This window comes from Trachypithecus francoisi, unplaced genomic scaffold (genome assembly GCF_009764315.1).
Source record: "Trachypithecus francoisi isolate TF-2019V2 unplaced genomic scaffold, Tfra_2.0 Contig00540, whole genome shotgun sequence".
NCBI lineage: Eukaryota > Metazoa > Chordata > Mammalia > Primates > Cercopithecidae > Trachypithecus > Trachypithecus francoisi.
In genome coordinates, this window is record NW_022680711.1 from 24,777 (window position 1) to 41,219 (window position 16,443).

Genomic DNA, 16,443 nt, shown 5'->3' on the forward strand with positions numbered 1-16,443 from the left:
GGGATCGAGGCTGGTGACTTTATCCTTAACTATCATGTTTCAGGTTTTTTTGGGGGGATGGAGTCTCGCTCTGTCGTGCAGGCTGGAGTGCAGTGATGCAATCTCGGCTCACTTCAACCTCTGCCTCCTGAGTTCAAGCGATTCTCAAGCCTCAGCCCCCAGAGTAGCTGGGACTACAGGCACCCGCCACCATGCCAAGCTCATTTTTGTATTTTTAGTAGAGACAGGTTTCATCCTATTGGCCAGGCTGTTCTCAAACTCCTGATCTTGTGATCCGCCTGCCTTGGCCTCCCAAAGTGCTGGGATTACAGGTGTGAGCCACCATGCCCAGCCATGTTTCAGGTGTTTATAGGGAGCATGTGTTTGTGTTTTGTATAATTAACATTTGAAACTAATGAGGCCGGGCGCCGATGGCTCATGCCTGTAATCAATCCCAGCACTTTGGGAGGCCGAGGCGGGCGGATCACGAGGTCAGGAGATCGAGACCATCCTGGCTAACATGGTGAAACCTTGTCTCTACTAAAAATACAAAAAAATTAGCCAGGCATGGTGGGGGGCGCCTGTAGTCCCAGCTACTCGGGAGGTTGAGGCAGGAGAATGGTGTGAACCTGGGAGGCAGAGCTTGCCGAGATCGCGACACTGCACTCCAGCCTGGGCGACAGAACAGCTCTGTCTCAAAAAAAAAAAATAAGATGAAAAAGATTAGCTTAGTTTCAGCTCATTGATGATCTCCACCAGCCTTCCCAGAGGTCCCAGGTGAACATACAACTGTGGAAATGCAGTGAGCTTGCTGAGAAAGGGTCCCCCTGCCCATAGCCTGCTGGGTTGTTGCTGTTCCTCCCATCTAGCACCTCCACTACGTGATGAGGACACTCAGCACTGATGACTTCTTTTTTGATTTATGAGACAGAGTCTTGCTCTGTTGCCAGGCTCTAGTGCAGTGGCACGATCTCAGCTCACTGCAACCTGTGCCTCCCAGGTTCACGTCATTCTCCTGCCTCAGCCTCCCAAGTAGCTGGGACTGCAGGTGCATGCCACCACGCCCAGCTATTTTTTGTATTTTTAGTAGAGACAGGGTTTCACCATGTTGGCCAGGGTGGTCTCAATCTCTTGATCTTGTGATCCACCTGCCTTGGCTTCCCAAAGTGCTAGGATTACAGGCGTGAACCACTGCACCTGGCCAGCAGTGATGACTTCTAAGCCAGGGACCTTTTTATTTGTGGCCCACTGCCTGTCGTTTAGGTGGTCACTTAAGTGTCCTTCAAGGTGATTTTCTAGTCAGCCCTTGTTCCACTTGAGGAAAATGAAGATGAGAGGTCAGTTTTAGACATGACACAGGGCAGCTGAAAGGCCGGGAAAGGTTTTATGGTAAACAAGGATTACAGGAAAAGCTGGGAGTAGATGGGTCATTTATTCTTTGTTTAAGGATTAATCAGTCCTTGTTCTCGCTAATGGCTCTGCCATTTTTCTGTGTGTTAATCCAGGAGGAATTTTGTTGTCAGAGAATAAAAGGAGGTTGTCCATAATTGACTTTAAGCAGCAATCAGTAAAACATTGAGCTCTTCAGCTCCGCCTTTCTTGTAAGTTTATCATTTCTTCTCAGTGGTTGTGAACATCACGTGATAATGTATTTCCATAAATTTGGGACCCTGAAATCCGAGTGAACTTTCTGTTTGTCCGTATATATCTAATATTTTAAAAATTCTATTAGGATAGAAACTGATTTCCTTCAGCTGAAGTCATTTCCTTTAAAAAAAGTTCATTCAGGTGTATTTCATATCATATGGCAGTTGTTAATATGTGTTATATCCTTCTAGGCTCTGGAAATTGGAAAACCAAGAAGGTTTTGATGTTTTGTGTGACGCCACCTGAATTAGAAACCAAGATGAACATAACCAAAGGTGGTCTTGTGTTGTTTTCAGCAAACTCAAATTCATCATGTATGGAGCTCTCAAAGAAAATTGCAGAGTGAGTTATAATTGTACCATTAAAATCTATATTCATTATGTAATGCTTTAAATTTGATAATCAGACTGTTGGTGATTGTTAAACTTGAAAGCAGATATTTTATAATTATATGTGTATCTTTTTTTCATCATGCAAGATGTTCTTTTAACATGTCTCATCTGTATATATTAAGGGCTATTCTTTTTATAAACTATCCCATCTCCCTACATATTCTTTCAGCAGACATTTATTAAGTGCCGTATAAGTGCCAGGAATTGTGTTAGGTGCTATATATATATAAAATTTGAGTATAAATTTGAGTATAAAGCACTTTTTGAGTATATTTGAGTATAAAGCACTTTGGGGCCGGGTACGTTGGCTCACGCCTGTAATCCCAGCACTTTGGGAGGCCAAGGCGGGTGGATCACGAGGTCAGGAGATTGAGACCATCCTGGTTAACATGGTGAAACCCTGCGTCTACTAAAAATACAAAAAATTGACTGGGCGTGGTGGCACACACCTGTAGTCCCAGCTATTTGGGAGGCTGAGGCAGGAGAATAGCTTGAATGTGGAAGGCTGGCAGTGAGCTGAGATTGCACCACTGCACTCAGCCTGGGCAACAGAGTGAGACTCTGTCTCAAAAAAAAAAAAAAAAAAAAAATTGACATGTATATTATATGAAATAACTTATAGCTTATAGTTTAGTATAATTTTAGATATTTATTAAACAAATATTGTACCCCTACTGTGTACTAGACCTTGATCTAGATGTTGGGGATTATCAGTGAGTCAAGATCCATCCTTTTTATGAAATTGACATTTTAGTAGAAAGCCAAACAGAAATCAAGTCAACAAAACAAACAAGGTAATTTCAGATGAAGATCAATGCTATGAAGAAAACTGTGTGAAAGGAATGATGGGGCAGGTCGTTCTGCTTTAGCATGTGTGCTGTAGTGCCTTTAAACTGAGGGGATGGTATGTGAGTTGAGAAACCTGAATGAGCCACCAAATGAAGATCTGGAGGCAGAGCCCCCCAAGCAGAGGGGACGGAAGATTCCAAGGCCCTGCAGCATGCAGGAGGGATCCTTGTTGTGTCTCAGGAACGTGGGCTGGAGTGCAGAGTGTCCAAGGAAGATGGCTGGTGAGGCAGGCAGAGAGGGGCTGCATAGTCCTTCCTGGGAAAACATGGGGTTGGGGTGAGGGGCTAGGTAATGGATTGACGTAACAATTTAATATTGACTTTAAATTTTATAAGAAGAATAACTTTATTTTATTTTACTCATCAATTTACACGTCTCCTTAAATAGTAAAGATACTGGGTTTCTTCTATTACTTTTTCAGCTTTTTCCCCCTTTCTCTTCTCTAGGCGGCTGGGGGTGGAGATGGGCAAAGTGCAGGTTTACCAGGAACCTAACAGAGGTGAGCAATCTTGGGCATGTGGAACATTGACCTTTTTGTGGAATGTGGCATATTGGCTCAGTCCTTCATCCTTTACTGTTGAAACGATTTGATTCAGTTGTACATTTCCATTAGCAAGAAGTCAGGCAGGCAAGGTAGAACAGAGTGGTTTTTTAGCTCTCACTAATACCAGCTAGATATGTAACCCTGGTGCAAGTCATTTCTGGGGCTTGAACTCCAGTTCTGAAACTTCATTCAGTAAAAGCTGCAGACATATTTGAACCAGCTGGTCAACTGAATGAACATGAGCTCAACCGTTGCTTAAATTTATGTCACCCTAGGCAAGACGAGTAAATTCTGTCACCTTAGACAGGATGAGTAAATCCTGTGTGACCGCAGTATTAGTTAGTTATTCTTTACCTGCACCTAAGTTGCCTTGGATTAGACTTCATAAAATATTGTTAAGAAATACTTTTTGCTGTTTGATACATGTCATTACATATTATCCCAAGTTATAAAAAAAAAAGTTATTTAATCTTTGTAGGGCTGGGTGTGGTGGCTCACACCTCTAATCCCAGCACTTTGGGAGGCCGAGGCAGGCAAATTCCTCGAGCTCAGGAGTTTGAGACCAGCCTGGGCAACATGGCAAAACACTGTCTCTACTAAAAATACAAAAATTAGCTGGGAGTGGTGGTTTGCACTTGTAGTCCCAGCTACTAGGGGGGCTGAGGTGGTAGGAGCGCTTGAGCCCAGAAGGTAGAGGCTGCAGTGAGCCATGATCACACTACTCCACTCCAGCCTGGGTGACAAAGTGAGACTCTGTCTCAAAAATAAATAAATAAATAAAAAGTAATCATTGTAATTTCTTTAGCAATGGTGAATATTTGATATTATTTTAGGCCAGGTGCGGTGGCTCATGCCTGTAATCCCAGCACTTTGAGATGCCGAGGTGGGTGGATCACCTGAGGTCAGGAGTTCGTAGACCAGCCTGGCCAACATGGTAAAACCCTATCTCTACTAAAAATACAAAAATCGGCCAGGCATGGTGGCAGACGCCTGTAATCCCAGCTACTCGGGAGGCTGAGGCAGGAGATTCGCTTGAGCTCAGGAGGTGGAGGTTGCAGTGAGCCAAGATTACGCCCCAGCCTGGGGGCCAAGAGCGAGACTTTGTCTCAAAAAAAAAAAGAAAAAAATTTTAGCAGGAGCATTGGACAGCTTGCATGGGCTTCAGAGTTACACACCTTATTCTTGGTAAGTTATTTAACCTTTCTAAACTATGAATTAACTGTAAATTAGGGCTGTTTTGAGGATTAAGTGGGATAACTTGTGTGCCTAACAGCTTTTGGCACACAGTAGATGCTCAATAAATACTTATTCCTGTTCCTTTTCCACTAGAAGATGTAAAAGATTGTATATATATATAATTTTTTTTTTTTTTTTTTTTGGTAGAGCAAGGGTCTCATTATGTTGCCCAGGCTCATCTCAAACTCTTGGGCAAAAGCAATTCTCCCATTTCAGCCTCCCAAACTGCTAGGATTACAGGTGTGAGCCACCAAGCCTGGCCCCACTATAGGATTTTATCAAATATTTACATATTTTAAAGCCTACAGGAGGCTTTGATAAAAAGGCAGAAGTTTTGCTGTTCCCATGTTTATCTCCATTACTGCCTCTTTCCTGTCTCCCAAGATCCCTGTGTGGTGTCAGTAGGGAAAAAGTATAATTAAACTCTGTAAGGAGAGTTTGGAGAAGATTCTTCCCCTAGAGGGAATTGAATAATGTTCTTTGTCTGGAGTCTAGGAGGGAAGGTGAAAGGGAGAGGCAGTGGCATAAGACCCCAGGAGGTTGGTCCACTCTCCAGGTTTCTGAATAAAGGGAGGGAAAATACTTGGTGTTTATTGGGAAGGAAAGAAGTAGTATTTGTGGATTTCTTACTGTTACCAGATACTGAAAAACTGAGTTCAGGGGTTGACGTTAGGTACGAGGTCCAGTTTGAATCCAGATCTCCTGACTCTAAAGCTCATTTTCTTTTCTTTTCTTTTCTTTTTTTTTTTTTTTTTTTTGAGGCAGGGTCTTTTGTGTCACTCAGGCTGGAGTGCAGTGGCATGATCAGGGCTCACTGCAGCCTCTGCCTCCTGGGCTCAAGTGCTCCTCCCATCTTAGCCTCCTCAGTAGCTGGTACTACAGGTGGGCACCTTGCTGCCAGGCTAAGTTTTTTTTTTTTTTTAATGTGGAGTCTTGCTGTGTCACCCAGGCTGTAGTACAGTGGGGCAATCTCGGCTCACTGCCACCTCCACCTCCCAGGTTTGAGTGATTCTTCTGCCTCAGCCTCCCAAGTAGGTGGGCTTACAGTTATGTGCCACCACGCCCAACTAATTTTTTGTATTTTTAGTAGAGACGGGTTTCACCATGTTGGCCAGTTTGGTCTCGAACTTCAGACCTCAAATGATCTGTCCACCTCAGCTTCCCTAACTGTTTTCCTACATTTTTAATGAAAATGTTCAAACATATAAAAAAGTTGAAAGAATAGTATAGCAAACTGCCACCTAGCTTGAACAGTTAACATTTTGCCATATGAGTATGTATGTGGGGAACCATTTAAAATTAAGTTACAGGCCAGGCATGGTGGCTCACACCTGTAAACCCAGCACGTTTGGATGTCGAGGTGGGTGGATCTCTTGAGACCGGGAGGTCAAGACTGCAGTGAGCCTTGACTCACTGCACCATATTTGCACCACTGCACCATATTTGCACCACTGCACTCTGGCCTAGGCAACAGGGCGAGATGTGTCTCAAAAAAAGAAAAAAAATGTAAGTTGCAGACACTTAATCCTTGAATACTTGACCATGCATCCTCTAGGAATAATTACTTTCACCTAAATAAATATGATACCATTATCACATTTAAAGAAATTACAGGCAGGGCATGGTGGCTCACACCTGTCATCCCAGCACTTTGTGGGGTCAAGGTGGGCGGATCACTTGAGACCAGAAGTTCAAGACCAACCTGAGCAACATGGCAAAACGCCATCTCTACCAAAGATAAAGAAATTAGCAGGGGTTGGTGGTGCGTACCTGTAATCCTAGCTACTCAGGAGGCTGAGACAGGAAGATCACTTAAGTTTAGGAGGTGGAGGTTGTAGTGAGCTGGGATCACACCACTGCACTCCAACCCAGGCAACAGAGCAAGACTCTGTCTCAAAAAAAAAAAAAAAAGGAAAATAAAATTAACTTAACAATTAAGGACAATTCTTTTTTTTTTCTGTGGCCTCAAGTGATCTGCCCACCTTGGCCTCCCAAAGTGCTGGAATTACAGGTGTGAAACACCACACCCGGCCCAACAATGATTCTTTAATCATCTAATATGTGGCCTATATTCACATTTCCCTAGTTGTCCTAAAGGGTTTTTTATTTTTTATTTTTCTGAGATGGAGTCTGACTTTGTCACCCAGGCTGGAGTGCAGTGGTGCGATCTTGGCTTACTACAGCCTCTGCCTCCCAGGTTCAAGCAGTTCTCCTGCCTCACCCTCCTGAGTAGCTGGGATTATAGGCGTGCACCACCAAACCCAGCTAATGTTTGTATTTTTAGTAGAGATGAAGTTTCACTATGTTGGCCAGGCTGGCCTTGAACTCCTAAACTCAGATGATCCGTCTGCCTGGGCCTCCCAAAGTGCTGGGATTACAGGTGTGAGCCACCATGCCTGGCCTAAAGGGTCTTTTGTAGTTGTTTCCCCCCCTCTGCCCCAAACCAGGATGCTTAGTTCAAGGGAATTTTTTAAAAATATATATATCTTTAGTCTCTTCTATTTTAGAACAATCCCCTCACCTCTTCTTTTTTCTTCCTATGACAGTGACTTGTTGAAGAGGTTGTCTTGTAGAATGTCCCATTATGGATTTGTCTAATTGTTTCTTTATGGCTGATCACACATATTTTGAGAGTAGGGATATTGTGTCTTATTTATCTTTGTTTCTCACAACATACAGTATTTTGTACCTAATACATTCTCAATTTGTGCTAATTGAATGAGCATATAATTTTCTTTGTTTTTTGTTTGTTTGTTTGTTTGTTTTTTGAGGCAGAGCTTCGCTCTTGTTGCCCAGGCTATAGTATAGTGGCACGATCTCGGCTCACCACAACCTCCGCCTCCCGGGTTCAAGCAGTTCTCCTGCCTCAGCCTCCTGAGTAGCTGGGATTACAGGCATGTGCCACCACGCCTGGCTAATTTTGTATTTTTGGTAGAGACGGGGTTCTCTGTGTTGGTCAGGCTGGTCTCAAACTCCTAACCTCAGGTGATTTGCCCGCCTCGGCCTCCCAAAGTGCTGGGATTATAGGCATGAGCCACTGTGCCCGGCCTATAATTTTCTATAAAGATACTACGCTCAGAGTGGTACAGCACTCACTGTTTGTGTATATAAGGGGTGAGAATTATATGTTTACTTATTTCAAGTCAGAAATATAATTCCCTCTTAAAGCTGTGTTTTAAAAAGTGTGATTAATGGCAGTATGTTTATTATCCCTTGTAACATCTAAAGCCTACTGAGTTTTATAACACTTTTCGTTGCCGTATTTTATTACATTAGGGAATCATGCAGATTTTTTTGTATATTTTGAAAAAATTTGACCTATATGCCTTTCCCTCTCTTCTTTTTCCTTTTCCTGCCAGAAACAAGAGTACAAATTCAAGAGTCCGTGAGGGGAAAAGATGTTTTCATCATCCAAACCGTTTCAAAGTGAGTATCCAGCAGAAATGTTGCTTTCTGGGTTTCTGTTTAGGCATGAATGTTTAAAATAATGATAGATGGCTTGCCAGGAAGAGTTACGATAGTCTTAAAATTAGTATATCTTACCAATTTGGAATTTAGAAAACTAAGTTTTCTGACATAACTGCTGACTTTTACGTGTTCTTTCAGTGTTTTTCTTTCTTTCTTTCTTTCTTTTTTTTTTTTTTTTTTTGAGACAAAGTCCCACTCCATCACCCAGGCTGGAGTCCAGTGGTGCGATCTCAGCTCCCTCCCCGCAACCTCCTCCTCCCAGGTTCAAGTGATTCTCCTGCCTCAGCCTCCCGAGTAGCTGGTACTACAGTTGGCACCACTACGCCTGGATATTTTTTGTATTTTTAGTAGAGATGGGGTTTCACCATGTTGGCCAGGCTGGTATTAAACTCCTGACCTCAGGCAATCCGCCCACCTCAGCCTCCCAAAGTGGTGGGATTACAGGTGTGAGCCACCGTGTCCAGCCACTCAGTGTTCTTTATGGGTAGAAGTAACCAAGTATTGGAGTAGAGGGTCTTTTTTTTTTTTTTAAAGACGAAGTTTCGCTCTTATTGCCCAGGCTGGAGTGCAATATCATGATCTCGGCTCAGCATGGCCTCCACCTCCCAGGTTCAAGTAATTCTCCTGTCCCAGCCTCCCGAGTAGCTGGGATTACAGGCATGCGCCACCATGCTTGGCTAATTTTGTGTTTTTAATAGATACAGGGTTTCTCCATGTTGGTTAGGCTGGTCTCGAACTCTCAACCTCAGGTGATCCACCCGCCTCGGCCTCCCAAAGTGCTGGGATTACAGGCGTGAGCCACTGTGCCCAGAGTAGAGGCTGTTAATGATAATAGTGTCCATTAAGTTTCCTAACAATTAATAGCCAGAATTTTATAAAACTTGCAGTGAAGCATTTCTAGTTCCCTCCTCTCCCCGAAAGAAACAGAGGCTAGGGGAGGAGAGCTTTCTTAGTTAGGATTCTTTTAAGCTTTTATTGCATATAAAAGTGATCGTTACTTACTGTTTTGTTGCATAAATTAAATTAGCTGAGAGGATAAAAGACTGTACTGAAGGAATGTGTGTTCCTGTCTAGTGTGACCTTTGACATACCTGTGTTCTGGAAATTGGTCACATATGTTTAAGCTGGGTATAGAAGGTTCAGTGCGGTGAGGCTATCTGTGGCACTCTGAAAGGGAGGGTGATCACATGGAGCCCTACTTTTTTTTTTTTTTTCTTTTAGAGATAAGGTCTAGATCTGTTGTCCAGGCTGGAGTGCAGTGGTGAGATCATAGCTCACTACAGTCTCAAACTCCTGGGCTCAAACTATCCTCCTGCCTCAGCCTCCCAAGTAGCTGGGACTACAGGCATGCACCAGCATGCTCACGTAATTTTTTCATTTCTTGTGGAGATGGAGGTCTCACTATATTGCCCAGCTGGTCTCAAACTTTTGGCCTCAAGTGATCCTCCTGCCTGGACCTCCTGTATTGCTGGGATTCCAGCAATATAGAAAGTGAGCCTATCACACCTGGCCTTAAAGCCCCACTTTCCATTGTGTGTTTGTCCACAAATGTCCCCAAACGCTTCTGTGTACAAAGTTCTTCACTCAGAACAATTTTTAATGTCTAGAAATCAGTTTGTCTAGTGCATAATTTTTTTTTTTTTGAGTCGGAGTCTTGCTCTTTCACCCAGGCTGGAGTGCAGCGGTGTGATCTCGGCTCACTGCAAGCTCCGCCTCCCGGGTTCACGCCGTTCTCCTGCCTCAGCCTCCCCAGCAGCTGGACTACAGGTGCACACTGCCACGCCCAGCTAATTTTTTTGTATTTTTAGTAAAGACAGGATTTCACCATGTTAGCCAGGATGGTCTTGATCTCCTGACCTCGTGATCTGCCCGCCTTGGCCTCCCAAAGTGCTGGGATTGCAGGCATGAGCCACCGTGCCCAGCCTAGTGCATTATTTTTTAGCTTAGAGTCCTAAAGTTGCTGCATGCTTAATTTGTATATATACATATATAATAAATACCAACGAAAAGAGAAGAAGAGGGAAATTTCGGGAGACTTTAGTCTTAGAACACACATTTTTTCACCTAAATTTTGAACATTTTCTGTCCTGGTCTTTGGTTCTTTGGGATGAAGTCACAAAACCCCCATCTCTCCTGGGAAGAGGAGTGGTGGGGGAGACCTGTCCTTGCATCCCAGTGCCCTGGCAAACGGGTGTGCTCTGAAGGAGAGATGGTGTGGAGGGCCTTTGCCACGGTGCCCTGGCTTCACCTTCTGCTGTGACACCCAGGATTCTCAGCAGAGCTGGAGGTGGAGGCGCTGAGTGCTAGTTGCCCCTGCTGCTGCTGTCCTCTTTCCCAGGTCTGCCGCCAAACCAGGGTGGAAGTGGAGGACTCACCTGTGCCCACATCTTAACCCTTCACCTCCAGCATCGGGGCAGGGAAGGTGTGGGCACAGAACAACTTACACTGCTTCTGGCTCCTTGGTTTCTGTGTCTGTAATACTTTTATCTCCTTACAGACAAGTGTGATTCCATTGGATAAATGCACAAAGGTTGTGTGGATTACCCAAGTAGATGAGTAGGCATTGAGGGCCCCCTCGGACTTAGAATTTAGGACTTCAGAAGGATGACTGCTGATCCTTCTCATTTTCAAGTCCTTCTGGTTCTTTATTTTTGTACATTTCAATACTTACCCTGTGCCCCTGCCTTTTGTCAGTTTCATATTCCTGTAATTGGAACCACTCAGCACCCCTTTCATTTTCTCTCTCTCTCTCTCATTTTGCATTGTTCCATACCTGACGTAAGCTTGTGTTAACTCGGGTTCTCAGTCTTGTCCATGTTGCAGAGTCTGGACCTCATGGTCTTCTTTGTGAAATACCATGAAATAACATTTAGTGTTGAGGGCCAGATGTGGTGGCTCATGCCTGTACTCCTAGCACTTTGGGAGATCGAGATGGGCATATCAGTTGAGGCCAGGAGTTTGAGACCAGCCAGGCCAACATGGTGAAACCCTGTCTCTACTAAAAATATAAAAAATGAGCTGGGCATAGTCATGAGGTCCTGTAGTCCCAGCTACTCAGGTGGCTGAGGCACGAGAATTGCTTGAACCCGGGAGGCAGAGGTTGTAGTGAGCTGAGATTGCGCTACTGCATTCCAGCCTGGGTAACAGAACGAGGCTCCATCTCAAAGCAAAAAAAAAAAAAAAAAAAAAGACTGGGTAAGGTGGCTTACACCTGTAATCCCAGCACTTTGGAAGGCCGAGATGGGTGGATCAGGAGTTCAAGACCAGCCTGGCCAACATGGTGAAACCCCATCTTTACTGAAAATACAAAAATTAGCTGGGCGTGGTGATGTACGCTTGTAATTCCAGCTACTTGGGAGGCTGAGGCATGAGAATCACTTGAACCGAGGAGACAGAGGGTGCAGTGAGCCAAGATTGCACCACTGTACCCCAGGCTGGGTGATAGAGTGAGACTGTCTCCAAAAAAAAAAAAAAAAAAGCCTGTAATCCCACCACTTTGGGAGGCCCAGGCAGGCAGATCACGTGAGGTCGGGAGTTCGAGAGCAGCCTAACCAACATGGAGAAACCCTGTCTCTACTAAAAATGCAAAATTACCTGGGCATGGTGGCGCATGCCTGTAATCCCAGCTACTTGGGAGGCTGAGGCAGGAGAATTGCGTGAACCTGGGAGGCAGAGGTTACGGTGAGCCGAGATCGTGCCATTGCACTCCAGCCTGGACAGCAAGAACAAAACTCCGTCTCAAAAAAAAAAAAAAGATTTAGTGTGGTCAGATACATCTTATACTCTGTTTTACTTCAGATTAGTGGTAGCACTGAAAATAAAGTAGAAATTTAAAATTTAAAAAATTCCATCCATTTACTGAAGTTTTCCTGTGTTTCAAACAAGACTTTCCTTATTTGAGTTCAGTAATGGAAAGCCTTGTTCTAGCTCACAGAACAATGGTGCTTCTGGGAGTGTGGTTTGGGAGCCTTGGGGTGTCTTTACCTTCACTGTCAGTTCCTCCACTCGTATCCTTCCCATAGAATACTTTTCTGAAAATCTTTTTATTTTCCCTAAGTGAATTAACACAGGGTGAAAGTCTGTTTTAACTCATCAGATGTCAGACTTGTTGGATAGTGACAGAGAACCTACTTACCCAGTGTTCTATGTTTCCATTCACTCCTGTCGTTAACAAATACTTATTTTGAATGTCTACAATATGCGAGTTACAGTTAGTTACACATATTTGAGATGCCTCCATGATTAAAACAGAGAAAGATCCTTGTCCTTGTAGAGTTTATATTCCAGTGGAGGAAGACATACAGTGAGCATAATAAAGAAATAGATTATCTAGAAGGTGATGAGTGGTTTGGAAAAAAAAAAAAGACAGCATGGTGAGATGATGGTGGCAAGAGGGCAGAGAGAGGCAGACAGGGTAGGCCTCATTGTGGAGGTGACATTTGAACAAAGACCAGAGAAGTTTGAGGGAGAGACTAAGTGGGGAGGAAGGCATTGCAGGCAATGGGAACACCCAGAGCAAGGCCCTTAGTGGTGTGAGCTACCTGTGGGAGGACTGACCAGGGCCAGGTGTGGCCGGGCAGGAGGAGAGGGGCAGATCCTCAAGTTTGGACTGGAGTTGTAAATTTGAGAGTTGCCACCATCTATGAAGTTGTGAAATTAGATGAGAATCCCAAAGGACAAGAGGAAACAGAAGGAGAGGACACATGAGCAAGTCCTGGGACATGAGGCTGGAGAGAAGAACCAGCAAAAGAAACCAAGGATGGAAGGAGGAGACCAGAGAGGGGCATTCTGGAAGCCAAGTGACTGTGGACGTGGATGTGGCCGCATGGAGGCCACTGATGACGTTTATGAAAACAAAGCTTCACTGGACTATTTGGGAGAGAATGAGAGTAGATAAGTTGGAGATAGTGTAGACGACTCTCTCTTGAGATGTACAGCAAAGGGGATCAGAGGGAAGAATGGTTGTGAGTTGCATTAATAGAAGTAACAGAATGTTTGTGGCTAATGGGTAATCAGTGCTGAAGGCAGGAGAGGAGAGAGAATTGCTGACATAGGTGTGCCATTTGGAGGGATTAATTTTAGGGCCACTGGCATGGAAATTTCCTCTGACTGATGACTGAGGGCAGGCCGATTCCTGGGGCACAGATGCACACAGTGGGAGCTTGTGGACACGCTCCTCTAACAGAGTATTTAAGTAGGGTCGTCAGTTGAGAGCGGATGGTGGGGGATCTTATGGAGGCCTGAGAAAAGAGGAATTTATTGGTTGGTTTTTTCCTCCTTGCACCTTAGGTTATGTAAAGGCATGAGTAACACACTGCTGATACTTTTTGGAACAGGGAATACTGTATTGTAGATCCCTTGATGAGATTTGCTGTGTCTTGGTTACAGGGATGTGAACACCACCATCATGGAGCTCCTGATCATGGTGTATGCATGTAAGACCTCTTGTGCCAAGAGCATCATCGGCGTGATACCTTACTTTCCTTACAGCAAGCAGTGCAAGATGAGAAAAAGAGGCTCTATTGTCTCTAAATTGCTGGCTTCCATGATGTGCAAAGCTGGTAAGAGTGGCAGATGTTTCACAATTAATTGGGAGCCTGGGAGCTTTATTTATTCATTCTCTCTCTTTTAAGACAGGGTCTTGCCCTGTCACCCAGGCTGGAGTCTAGTGGCATGATTGTAGCTAACTGCAACTTGAACTCCTGGGGTCAAGCAGTCCACCAGAGCCTCCCAAGTAGCTAGGACTATAGGCACACACCACCCTGCCTGCTAATTTTTAAATTTTTTTTAGATATGGGGTCTTACTATGTTGTCCAGGCTGGTTTTGAACTGCTGGCCTCAAGGGATCCTTCTGCTTCGGCCTCCCAGAGTACTGAGATTATAGTCATGAACCACCACACCCCGCTGGAGTTTTATTTTTACCTTGGAAATATCAAAGTAAAGGCTGGGCGCAGTGGCTCATGCCTGTAATCCCAGTGTGTTGGGAATCTATGTGGGATGATCTTTGAACTCCTGGGCTCAAGTGATCCTCCTGAGTAGTTGGAACTACAGGCATATACCACCATGCCTGCCTAGATAGGCATATATTGGAAAAGATACATATTATTCTGTGTTAGACATTTTCAGGTAACATCCTAAGTATTTTTCCTGTGTTTCTAGTTAACCTTCATAGTTGTTATTGTGTATGTGTGTCGATACATTTGTGTGTGTTTGCACACTTGTATAAGTGTATATGATTTTATTTTATTTATTTATTTAGAGACGGAGTTTCGCTCCTGTTGCCCAGGCTGGAGTGCAATGATGCAGTCTCAGCTCATTGCGACTTCTGCCTCCTGGGTTCAAGCGATTCTCCTGCCTCAGCCTCCCGAGTAGCTGGGATTACAGGCATGCGCCACCATGCTTGGCTAATTTTGTATTTTTAGTAGAGACGGGGTTTCTCCATGTTGGTCAGGCTGGTCTCAAACTCCCAACCTCAGGTGATCCGCCTGCCTGGGCCTCCCAAAGTGCTGGGATTACAGGTGTGAGCCACTGTACCCGGCCTATGATTTTATTTTTTATTTTAATTTTTAATCTATTTTGTTTATGTTTTTTGAGATGGAGTCTTGTTCTGTTGCCCAGGCTGGAATGCTGGTGCCGCCTTGACTCACTGCAGCCTCCGCCTCCTGGGTTCCAGCGATTCTTGTACCTTAGCTTCTCGAGTAGCTGGGACTACAGGCGCCTGACACCACACCCGGCTAATTTTTGTATTTTTAGTAGAGATGGGGTTTTGCCGTGTTGGCCAGGCTGGTCTCGAGCTCCTGACCTCAAGTGATCCACTTGCCTTGGGCTCCTAGAGTGCTGGGATTACAGGCACAAGCCACCACACCCAGCCTGAATGTATATGATGTTAGGAAGTACGTATCATGGAGCATTTTCACAGAGTGAAAATATCACTACATTTTAACACAGGTACTTATTGTAGAATAAACCTTCTTTTTTTTGTTTGTTTTTTGAGATGGAGTCTTGCTCTGTTGCCCAGGCTAGAGTGCAGAGGTGTGATCTTGGTTCACTGCAACCTCCACCACCTGGGTTCAAGCAGTTCTCCTGCCTCAGCCCCCCGAGTAGCTAGGATTACAGGCACACACCACCATGCCCGACTAATTATTATTATTTTTATTTTTTATTTTTGAGTCAGTCTCACTCTGTCATCCAGGTTGGAGTGCAGTAGTGCGATCTTGGCTCACCGCAACCTCCACTTCCTGGGTTCAAGCAATTCACCTGCCTCAGCCTCCCAAGTAGCTGGGATTACTGGCGCCTGCCACCACGCCTGGCTAGTTTTTGTATTTTTAGTACAGATGAGGTTTCACCATGTTGGCCAGGCTGGTCTTGAACTCTTGACCTCAGGTGGTCCACCTTCTTTGGCCTCCCAGAGTGCTGGGATTACAGGCGTGAGCCACCATGCCCAACCCAGAATAAACTTTTTAAGATATTTTTTCAGTAAAGGCAAACGTAAAACAAAAATTTGAAAACTAGGCAGGGTGCAGTGGCTCATGCCTGTAATCCCCATACTTTGGGAGGCCAAGGTGGACAGATCACCTGAGGTTGGGAGTTCGAGAGCAGCCTCACCAACATGGAGAAACCCTGTCTCTACTAAAAATACAAAATTAGCCAGGTGTGGTGGCGCATGCCTATAATCCCAGCTACTTGGGAGGCTGAGGCAGGAGAATCACTTGAACCCAGGAGGTGGAGGTTGTGGTGAGCCGAGATCCCACCTTTGCACTCCGACCTGGGCAACAAGAGCAAAACTCCATCTCAAAAAAAAAAAAAAAATTTAAAAACTCAAACCGAAGCAACCTCAGGAGCCTACCCATTGTAAACACCATGACAGGCAGCTGGTGAGGGGAGCAGGCTTGCCTGCTGAATCTTCAGGAAAGGGCCATCTTCTCTTCCAGCCTTGCTTGATGGGCCACCAGGCTTACTTCCTGTTCTTTTGGGCAAGTTAATGCTTTAAACAATTTTTCATATTGAATTTTCCTTATACTTTTCTGGTGATCGTTACAAAGGCAGTGAAGATTTTCTGTTTTCTCCACTTTCCAGGCTGGTACAGTTTGTCTTGATTTCTTTTTTTTTTTTTCCCCGCGGATCTCAGTCCTGTTGCCCGGGCTGGGTTGCAGTGATCACCGCTGCTCACTACCAGGAAGTAGCCTTGACCTCCTGGGTTCAAGTGATCCTCCCACCTCAACCTCCAGAGTAACTGGGGACTACAGGCATGCACCACTGTACCTGACTAGTTTTTTGTATTTTTAGTATAAATGGAGCCTAACCATGTTCCCCCGGCCATTTTCAAAC

The 16,443-nt window shown here is 44.6% G+C and overlaps 1 protein-coding gene across 3 annotated transcripts in view; it reads left to right on the forward strand.

Annotated features, from left to right (window-relative positions):
• The window catches only part of LOC117085318 (phosphoribosyl pyrophosphate synthase-associated protein 2), a 51,575-nt gene that overhangs the window by 7,014 nt on the left and 28,118 nt on the right, over positions 1–16,443 (forward strand). Inside the window, exons 2-6 of one of the 3 annotated variants that reach the window (XM_033214101.1) lie at positions 1,485–1,580; positions 1,818–1,968; positions 3,314–3,366; positions 8,007–8,073; positions 13,504–13,676. In XM_033214101.1, coding sequence (XP_033069992.1) covers positions 1,850–1,968; positions 3,314–3,366; positions 8,007–8,073; positions 13,504–13,676 — 412 coding nt within the window. In that variant the 5' untranslated portion in view covers positions 1,485–1,580; positions 1,818–1,849. Of the gene's footprint in view, positions 1–1,484; positions 1,581–1,817; positions 1,969–3,288; positions 3,367–8,006; positions 8,074–13,503; positions 13,677–16,443 lie in introns of all 3 variants that reach the window. The other 2 variants (XM_033214108.1, XM_033214116.1) reach the window with 2 other exon arrangements.